The sequence below is a fragment of the Semicossyphus pulcher genome, unplaced genomic scaffold (genome assembly GCF_022749685.1).
Source record: "Semicossyphus pulcher isolate SPU_LCO1_2020_fin unplaced genomic scaffold, fSemPul1.0.p SCAF_16, whole genome shotgun sequence".
NCBI classification, from domain to species: Eukaryota; Metazoa; Chordata; class Actinopteri; order Labriformes; family Labridae; genus Semicossyphus; species Semicossyphus pulcher.
Genome location: NW_027211670.1, coordinates 4,088,552 through 4,099,391, shown reverse-complemented (window position 1 = coordinate 4,099,391; position 10,840 = coordinate 4,088,552). Strand labels below are relative to the sequence as shown.

The 10,840-nt window shown below is 41.1% G+C and overlaps 1 protein-coding gene across 1 annotated transcript; it reads left to right on the top strand.

Annotated features, from left to right (window-relative positions):
- Window positions 1-61: 61 nt before the first annotated feature.
- mrpl38 (mitochondrial ribosomal protein L38) lies at window positions 62-4,560 on the top strand. Its single transcript, XM_069664864.1, has 9 exons — window positions 62-146; window positions 1,035-1,223; window positions 1,297-1,428; window positions 1,513-1,715; window positions 1,876-1,948; window positions 2,055-2,100; window positions 2,382-2,540; window positions 4,032-4,168; window positions 4,311-4,560. Exons 1-9 carry the CDS (start codon window positions 62-64, stop codon window positions 4,445-4,447), a joined length of 1,161 nt encoding a protein of 386 aa, XP_069520965.1. The 3' UTR covers window positions 4,448-4,560.
- Window positions 4,561-10,840: the final 6,280 nt, after the last annotated feature.

The following is a 10,840-nucleotide window of genomic DNA, read 5'->3' as shown; positions in this document are numbered from 1 at the left end:
CAGCGCGCACTCATTTTTTGCCCCTCTCGCCCACCGTACGCCCAGAAAACCCCAGTCCAAGATGGCGCTGCGCACGGTATGTGCTGCTGCTTTGCGAAGTGGGAAAGATTTAGGGGTCAATAATGCGAGGACAATTGTCACAACAGGTAATGTAACAACATTGCTGAATTATTATGGGTTAACATTTAGGAAAGTTGTTCCAGGGCTTCAGCATTACATATGCGGAGTATGTCAGGTTACTGAAGCAGACCCTGTTACATACTGCCAAACTCAAAGAAAATGTGACCGTTAATGTGAATTAAATAATTTACTGGATGAGAAAAAGGAAAGAGAAGGAATTTAATATCACTAATATGGTCATCCATCTCTCATATCAGTGGCCATTAACAGTGAAATGGCTCTTCTCTTTTGCGCTGTAGTTCCCAATATTTGTTGAATGGTAAGTGTTGCATGACACCATAGACTGTACAGACACATTTAATTCTCCATACTGGATGTATGGTGTTAAAAGTGCTAAAATGAAATCGGGAAATTCGTCTTGTAGCACGCTCCCTCTTAACGTATAACTATCAGTTTGAAAGGAGTTTCGTATGTATAGAGAATGTCCTTTAAAAATCGTACCCTGCTTGAGATGATTAATCTTTGTTATATTTGCGAGTCAATTTGATGACCTGATTTTTCACTACTTTAACAACTTCATTACATGAAAAATACATTTCAAGAAAAAAATAAATAAGTAAAGGAAAAATCTGATCAAATGCAGAAAATATATGCATTGTATACGTGTTCAAATGGAAAAACGATACAAAATTATATTAGAAAAGAAATAAGCAATTCATTGTTTAAAATTTAAATTGATTTAAAATGGTAAACCTACAAAAATCGTTTGGAGTCTGGAAAACCTGAACAAATACAATTCCCTTGTATTAATGTTTGATAAAATCTTAAATGATGTATAATAAAAGGCAAGAATAAAAAATAACAGTTTTATGCTATTTACAAACTAACTGTTGGGCATGTTTCCTATTTAACAGCATTCCTCTGCAGACGGAAAGCTCCTTTGGGTCAAATGCCAAATGAGGAGATTGATGTTGAAAACCTGGAATCATTAGAGAAGTATGGCAGCTACAATCCGTACTTCAGGCAAGCGTCCGAAGCAGATAAAAAACCTGCCTGGTGGAAGACCTACAGAAGCTATGAGGAAGCAGCTGATCCTGAGCATGGTGAGGAATAAAGGTGGAAGCTAGTGTTGAAGGTGATTCCCCGGGCAGTGTGAACACTCTTATGATGTTGCAGGTGCTGAGCGAGTTGACATTGGACTTCCGACCTATCAGCTGTGCAGGGTCAAAGCAGTGAGGGAGAGGAAGCAGGTGATGAAGCAAAACAAGACGAATGTTGAGTTGGAGAGGGCTGCCCGTCTGCGCACTTGTAAGCTCACACATACGCTCACCATTGATGGAATTATTATGTTTTGATGGATAACGAAATAAACTTTTCTCCTTGTCTCAACAGTTAAGATCCGTATTGATCAGGTTCAGGAAACCTGGGAGAAAACCAGCGCTCCGTTTCATGTAATGAGACTGGCAGATCACTACGGAGTTTTCAGAGATCTCTTCCCGATGGCCTATTTTCTACCTCAAGTACCCCTCCACATTGGCTATGGGCAGGACAACAGTGGTCAAGTGCATTATGGGAATCGACTGACACCTACTGAAGTAAGTTAAAAAAAACTTCAGTGCCTTACCTAGCCCTCCAATTCATGTTTTAAGGATGAGGCTTTATTTTTTTTACTTGTCCTCTCACTTTTCTGCCCCACCTTTTTTGGCTGCCCTGAGTGTATTCTTTACCTTGTCTGTGCTGTGCTTTTACTTCTAGGCAGCATCAGTCCCCCAAATCAGCTTTGATGCAGAGGAAGGCTCCTTGTGGACCCTTCTGCTCACCTGTCCAGGTTAAGAAAGAAAACAAAATAAATATTTGACCTACTCTCAGCATTTGTGGATCATGAAATAACTCACAGTAACTTATAACTAACCATAACTTTTAATCTTTTTCAGATGAGCATCTTCTGAATAATGAGGCTGAATATGTCCACTGGCTAGTGTGAGTACTCACATATATATTCAGCACATTAAAAACAACACATGTTGACTAAAGCAATTTTACAGAGAGGATTAACAGTAAGGGATAATTTATAGCTTTGCATCAGGGTCTATTTCAGCAAACTAACTGTAACTGGCTGTACATTTAGTAAGAGACGTCTTGATCTGTGCGTTTTACGAACAGCATATTCATAGATTGTGATTTTTCAGTGAGGGAGAAGGAAGAGATGCAATTTTAAGAAGTTTTAACCATCCAGCCTGTAACAACCTGTGTTTCTGTAGAGGGAACATACCAGGTGGAGCAGTGTCGGCCGGAGAGGAGCTGTGTCACTACCTGCCACCATTCCCTGCCAAGGGAACGGGTTTCCACCGCTACATTTCTGTCCTCTTCAAGCAGGACGGACCCATCAACTTCCAGGAGGATCTCAGACCGTCCCCATGGTGAGTAATACGCTCAACCTACGCACATGAAGCTGAGATTATTAACATAAACCTGTCCTTATACTACTGCTTAACAAAAGTGCTCAAGAAGCTTTTCCTTTTATGGTCATGTAAACATTTAGCTTTCTGTAAACTCTGCTGCGATTACATTGAGAGGTTCAAATCTTCTGGAATGATCCGCATGTGTTATTGGCCTTAATCACCAAAACAAAGGCTCTAACACAGGAAGAAGCAGATCTGCCAGCCTGAAGTAATTAAGGGAATTTTAAAGTCTAATTGGACATTTTGGGAAATACCCAAATCATTGCTCTGTTGCCGAGTGTCACATGAAAATATTGACACCACTGTCATGTCCTTTACAATAAATATGACGTACAACTTCCAGTAGCTGCTTAGCTTAGCTTAGCATATAAACTAAAATCAGAATTAAACAATGTTACTATTACTAATGTTAAGTTTGTTAGCTGTGGAGATGCTGAAAGGGGGATTTGGATCACTTTTTAGGGTTTTTATAAAATGTTTAATTTGAACTTGTTAGGAATATGCTTGAATTTGGATTTATACTCCTCAAAAAGTGCTTGATTTTCTACATAATTTGGTGTTTCATTTAAACAATATCTCATGCAAACCAATAATCTTTGAATATTTGAAATGAGTCAGTCCTTCCTAAATTAACAGGGCGCGAGCGTTCTTCTGCTCCACAGCCTAAGAAGGACCACCTGCTCTCAGAATATAGGCCTTCTTTGACTATTGAAGTTGTGGTCTATGCACGTTGAAGGTAGTTAGTGAATTACTGCCCCTGCTCATCAGCAGCTAGAGAACCCCACAGCCTACAGCACCACGCCAGGCGGTGGTTCTTGATGAAAAATTGGATTGTTAATGAAAAATATAAAAGATTGCTGTGGAGAGGAGCGATAGGTTAGCCAACACTCGCCTTGTTGGTACATACATTTATAGTTTAGGTAAGAGGTATGACTCTTAAAAGTCTGTACAAAGGTTTGGACTAAGACAAGCAAGCTGCTTCCCCCTGCATTCATTTCTAATGCTTAGCTAAGCTAACGGTGTCCTTGCTCTGACTATTAATGAAACAGAAAAAAGTGAATTAATGTATTTCTTAAAGCTATTAAACTGTTCATTTAAATGTGTTACATGAAGTATTTAAACATCGAGTGAGCAAATAAACTTACAAGTATATGCAGTTTTTCACCCCTTTAACAAAAAATAATAATAATAATAATACATTCACTCAGTTTTCGGGTTGCCTCTCTAAAGATGCCTATTAATCACTGTCCATTACGCCTGTCATTAGCATAAAACATTGCAGAAAACAGACATGTAATGTGATAAACCAGGTCATAAGAGTTCAAGTGCCATTGTAAGTTAAAATATCCAAAATCTGTCAGTCAAGTTGTTTCACAAGTACAACATTAATGTGTGTCATATCATGTTTGATAAAGAAACAAAGACAGCCTGTGTTGCCTCTCCTCCCAGCCATTCTCTGGTGGATCGCACATTTAAGACGGTGGATTTCTACAGAAAGCACCAGGACAACATGACACCGGCAGGTCTCTCCTTCTTTCAGAGCCAGTGGGATGAATCTGTCACCAACACCTTCCACAACACACTCAGTAAGTCACACTAGTGCTCTCATGACATGTATTTCCACACATGTACAACTGATCTTCTCCTTCCCAGATTTCAGGACTAAATGTTTGTTTGACAGTTTATATTTTAATAATAAAGCCTGTGTGTTGTGTCTTCTCCTTGCAGACATGAGGGAGCCAGTGTTTGAGTTCATCCGGCCTCCAGTGTACCATCCTCCACAGGTCAAATACCCTCATGGACAGCCCCTACGCTACCTGGACAGATACAGAGAAGGAAAGGAGCACACCTATGGAATATATTGATTATGAAACATACAGTCACAGAGCTGCAAATGTCTGCTAACACATCATCGTGCAAATGTGAAATTCTGTTTTCCATATTTATGTTAAAATAAATAAAACATTTTTTGTAGTCACATTAATTTATTGTGTTGTTTTGGGAAGTTGAGGTGAGAGAAGATGTTTTTTTTTTATTGCAAGACAAAAGACAGAACAGAACAACATGGTAATAACATGGAGAAAAACAGGGTGGCTGTGTGTGTGTTATGTTGGTTTGATGTTGGGGTGTGTGATTGGTTCGTTTGTGTGGATAGATGGGATGGGTGATTGGAAAAGAGGGGGGCTAAATAAAGAAATGTATCAAATATACAGAAGATGGGGAAGAGGGGTTTCTAGGTAAATGAGTGAATTCATGAGTGATGGATAGACAGATACTTTATTGATCCTGAGGAAAATTTAGGCATCCAGTAGCTTATAAGGTATGAAATCACACATCTGTCAACCCAACCCCCCACCCCCCTTAAGCCCTTAAGAAAATGATCAAATTAGAGACAAAAATAAAAAAAAGGCTATTAAAATTCCAACTATACACTGCAACAATGAGTAGTTGCTTTACGGAGGTGGTGATAAGTTAAACATGATGAGCAGAGTTAGTGCAAAAACAGTAAGCTGCAAATGTGCATAAGGATTTAGAACCATAAATAAGTGAGCATTAAAGTGATGAGCAGTGCTACTGCAAATATTAATTGTGATTACAAAAAAAGGAAGATGTATTAATAGGGGTAATAATAATAACAATTATACTGAGTGATGTCCCATCCACTGGTGGTGGGTCAGCAGGGTCAGTCAAACAAGCTCACCTAAGTTATTTTTGTTTTGTTTGTTTGTGTCATTTGTTTTATTTTTAATAACGTATTTGTTTGATTTTTTGTTTGTAATTTTATGCATTTTCGAATTCCAAATTATTCTTAATTCTTCATATTTATTTAAGATCTTGATATTTGCTCACATTTTAGGTCGCCCCCAGTCCTCTAAATCAAGAGGTATTCAGTTTGGATGTTTTAGTTGAAAGCAGCTTTTTTTTAAATTCTTAATTTTAACATTTGTATAAAACACAGAGAAAAGTAAAGAATCAAGAGTGTGGGGCCACATCAGCTTAAATAATCACAATAAATTGTGTCACAGGTCCATTATTGTCGAATGACTGTCACCATAAGGTAGTATTTACTTCTACTATAATTTAGGAATCGCTTTCATGTATTCTTTTTTAACCAGCAGCAGTATTTTTTACAGATACAAGTACTTCATAATAATCCCATCCTCTCTCTTCACACAAAGATACATTACCATAACATTATTAGTGATCCCATATCCCCAAACCTTTCCGAGATCTAAACATTGACATGACATTTCCAATGGATTTGCTTACGAGTAATTTGGGAAGTGATAGAAAAACAAATCACATTTTTCCAACCAAATTCTTTCCACTTCTTTCAGCTTTAGGATTAATGTTGAGTCCATATTAAACATCAATCTTTATGTGATGTCTAGTTCTTTTCTCCATTTTGCTTTGATGTAATACAACATTTTTTTAATTGAGTTGTTGCTTGGTAACCAAAGGAATCACCTCTTAGGGGATGGAGTTTGGATGGAGAATATCTTGTATTTGAACAACTTGTTTTTCTACAATACTTTCCGCAGCTTCAAGGTTTCTCAGATATGGAGAATATTGTCATGTCCAATTCCTCTTTTTACCATCTGGTAAATGGATTCACGATTTCTCAGTGTTAGAAAAACAAGCCTTTATTCATGCAAAGCTGTGGCCATTTGCTCAAAAAAATGTGTTTAACTTAGGTCAGTTCACAACAAGAGCTAATGTGTCTGTAGCGTGAGGAGTTGCCCATGGTGATTGGGATGAGTGAATTTGCCTATGTCAAAGGTACAATACAGCAATGTAAAAATATTCTGTTACAAGTTAAACTTCTGCATTCAAAAATCTACTAAATTAAAGATGCATTGCCAACAATAAATACATACGTTAAAACAAATAAAAGGTATCCTAATTTATAATGGCCCTTTTAGAGTATTTCATATATTAAACAGTGGTCACTGGGCCTACACCACAATAAGGTACATTGATTTCTTGAAAAAAAAAAAAAAAAAAAAATTGCCTGTGCTGTCAATGCTTGTATATCAGTAGTAAAAGAGAAGGGACAACTGTGTCTGTCTTACTACATATAGTAGCACCCTATGGGGAAAAAAACTCCTAAATTGTACTTGCTGTTCTTTAGTAAATAAACTTAACATGATTACTTTCAAACACTGGTTGAAAGCCTAGCCTTTGGGAGCAATTTAGGGTTCAGTGTCTTGCAAAAGGACACTTTGACATGTGACTGTAGCAGTCAGGGATCAAACCCCCAACCTTTCAATTGAGAGACCACTGACTCTACCACTGAGCCACAGCTGCCCCAATGTGTACTGTGTGTTTAATACGGTAATGCGATTCCTCTGGGCTGGGTAGCTCCCTTTTGGTTTTTTTGTCTTTTTCAACTGTTAAATGTCTTTCATTTAAACCAAGAATCCAGCAACTGGTGAAAAAACTTTTTACTACTGAATATTTTAATGAAAATATACAGAAAAGCATGCATAGAAAAATACAGCATAGTAACAGGAAGGGCTGACTCCTCTTCAGAGAGAGACAATTAGAGCTGATCAGCCACAGCTGTGCCACCTGCCTGAAGAGCTTTTTAAAGCCTGGCATGCAGCACAGGTAACATTTTCTCTTGGTGATTGAAGCAATGGGAGCAATGTGGGCTTTTCGTATATGCGTCCTGGCTGTTTGGCTTGCCAAAGGTAAGCTCTTCCTTCTCTTACACGCTCTAAGACAAAATTGTTGTGTTACGAGAAGTTCTTAAAGTGTCTTGTAGCTGTAACATTTCTGTTGTATGTTTTTCCATTAAATGGCGCAAACATTTGATTAACAAGAAGTGCACTGTGCCTAGGTTCTTGTTTTCCAGTTGTTGGCACAAATGAAAGACATGATAATGGTGTGGAGAAACAAGTACCAGGTAAGAATATCAGTGACAGAATCCTGTCTGGGCTATTTTCTGACACTAATTTAATGTATTTTCTGCTACAGATCTGTCTCCCAATGAGATCTCCATGAAGAAGGCCCTTGCTCTTCTCCAGTCAATGGAGTCCATGTTGGAGCAGCATGCTGAGGAAGGTGAGCATTTTTTGTGTGAAACCATACAAGCAAAATACAAGTTTGGGTTGTTCCCGTTATTTATGTCACGATGCGGTTAATCAAATTTTTAAATACTTTTTTAATGCTCTATAATTTTTTTTCAATAAGACTGCTTCATTAAAACCTCATTGGCCACTCAATTATAAGTTAAGAAATGTTGTTCACTTAAAATCCTGCATAAAATTGTGGAAAAGTATAACTACAATATCGGAGTTTAATATTTTTGGTTGTATTGCAATGAAGACAACTTTACAGGACTAATTACCAGAGTTATTCAAGTCTTTTGGGGCAAGTCTCAAGTCAGGAAATAAAAGTTTTGGCTGTAAATTCTCTGGCAGAACATAACTGAAATTGTTTAATTTCTCCCTTGCTCAATCAAATATCTTCCAGTACAACTGGAAACCAATGAAGTGGAAGCTGAGGCCTCAGTTGGCCACCTGAAGCTTGTTGAGCATCCCCTGAACAGTAAAAAAGAGGTCAAAACTGAGGGAAACCAGCTACAGATGGAACACCAGACGTCGTCCGACAGCCCCAACATGACGTCGTCCGACAGCCCCAACATGACGGCGAGCGACAGCCCCAACATGACGTCGTCCGACAGCCCCAACATGACGTCGTCCGACAGCCCCAACATGACGTCGTCCGACAGCCCCAACATGACGTCTTCCGACAGCCCCAACATGACGTCTTCCGACAGCCCCAACATGACGTCTTCCGACAGCCCCAACATGACGGCGAGCGACAGCCCCAACATGACGGCGAGCGACAGCCCCAACATGACGTCTGCCGACAGCCCCAACATGACGTCTGCCGACAGCCCCAACATGACGTCTGCCGACAGCCCCAACATGACGTCGAGCGACAGCCCCAACATGACGTCTGCCGACAGCCCCAACATGACGGCGAGCGACAGCCCCAACATGACGTCTGCCGACAGCCCCAACATGACGGCGAGCGACAGCCCCAACATGACGGCGAGCGACAGCCCCAACATGACGTCGTCCGACAGCCCCAACATGACGTCGTCCGACAGCCCCAACATGACGTCGTCCGACAGCCCCAACATGACGTCGTCCGACAGCCCCAACATGACGGCGAGCGACAGCCCCAACATGACGGCTTCCGACAGCCCCAACATGACGGCTTCCGACAGCCCCAACATGACGGCGAGCGACAGCCCCAACATGACGTCTTCCGACAGCCCCAACATGACGTCTTCCGACAGCCCCAACATGACGTCGTCCGACAGCCCCAACATGACGTCGTCCGACAGCCCCAACATGACGGCGAGCGACAGCCCCAACATGACGGCGAGCGACAGCCCCAACATGACGTCTTCCGACAGCCCCAACATGACGTCTTCCGACAGCCCCAACATGACGGCGAGCGACAGCCCCAACATGACGTCGTCCGACAGCCCCAACATGACGGCTTCCGACAGCCCCAACATGACGTCGTCCGACAGCCCCAACATGACGTCTTCCGACAGCCCCAACATGACGGCGAGCGACAGCCCCAACATGACGTCGTCCGACAGCCCCAACATGACGTCGTCCGACAGCCCCAACATGACGTCGTCCGACAGCCCCAACATGACGTCTGCCGACAGCCCCAACATGACGGCGAGCGACAGCCCCAACATGACGTCTGCCGACAGCCCCAACATGACGGCGAGCGACAGCCCCAACATGACGTCGTCCGACAGCCCCAACATGACGTCGTCCGACAGCCCCAACATGACGTCTGCCGACAGCCCCAACATGACGTCGTCCGACAGCCCCAACATGACGTCGTCCGACAGCCCCAACATGACGGCGAGCGACAGCCCCAACATGACGGCGAGCGACAGCCCCAACATGACGGCGAGCGACAGCAACGGAGAAGTTCGTAAAGCCACAGAAAGGGCATCTAAAGGTGGTGCAGCAGCTGCGGCAAGAGCAGACAAAATTAGTTCTTGGAAAGTTGGAACCTCAGAAAAACTCACAAAGCCCACAGTGTCAAAATCACGGTCTGACTTGGTCCATTGAGTCTATTAAAGTAGAAAATAGGTTTGGGGATCCATGCAAGAGTTCATTTACATCGATGATGTTTCTGCATGTACCTGTTTTTTTTCTTTTATCTGTCTCCGCTTTAATTAAAACTGTAAAATGAGCTTTTGTGTCCAGTGATTTACTTCTAAAATGCAACTGAAAAAAATAGTGTAATTTACAAGTTTATTTGTAACAGTTTGGCATCGCTCTGTGTGTCTGAACTATATCCTCTTACTGTAGGTTTAGATCGGGTGAGCATTCTAGACACTAGTCGCATCAATTGCACTCAAACTGCAGAGCTATTTAACAGAATGAGACTACCTGGCACAGAACTCTTGAGTTCTCCTGAGAACGTGGTTTGTTAAACCCAAGACTGTGCTCCCAAAAGGACGACCTGGCTTTTTGGATTCGGCTTGGTCTACTATTCCTTATCTTGTCTTTTAAACACAAAGCATGGTTACCTTAACAGGCACATAACAATCATGGGGTATACACAGAATAGTATATTAAGGTTTTGTCACGATATGATAATGAAAAGATTCAAATCATTAGAGGTACCTGTTGTAGGCAAAACGCAGTCTGTGTTAAGGAGTTGTTTTTGTTCGTGGGCATCTTACTATTTATTTTACTACTGCAGCATAATTATAACATAAATAAATTATTTAAACAGAACCACACTTTTAGGAGCCCAAAAGTGACAGAAGAAAAAAACAGAAATAGATGAATTTGATAAGTTATGACGCAACTACAATGACATGTCCCTCATAATATGGGAAATATAAGAATTAATGTAATACCTCTCTGCCATTTAGCAAACCATTTCTTAAAACAGGCCTTCAAAATAATGGGGAGCAACATCTACTTGGATGAGATGTAAGGTGCAGGAAAAGAGCTCAAGCCATGACAGGAACACTCAACCAGCTTCCACTGGGTAGGTGGCATACAGAACACCTATTTTGTAGACAACTGTTATCCTCGCAGTACTACCGACTAGGCTATATGGCAGGGAAGAATAAATTACTGTTATACCAGGTTTTGGCTAAACAGGCAACGGTTATAAGTAGGATAAATTCACAACTGGGTTTGGTCTTCTTTCTTGACTAACTTGAAAAGATAGACCATAACCAACCTTAACATTTA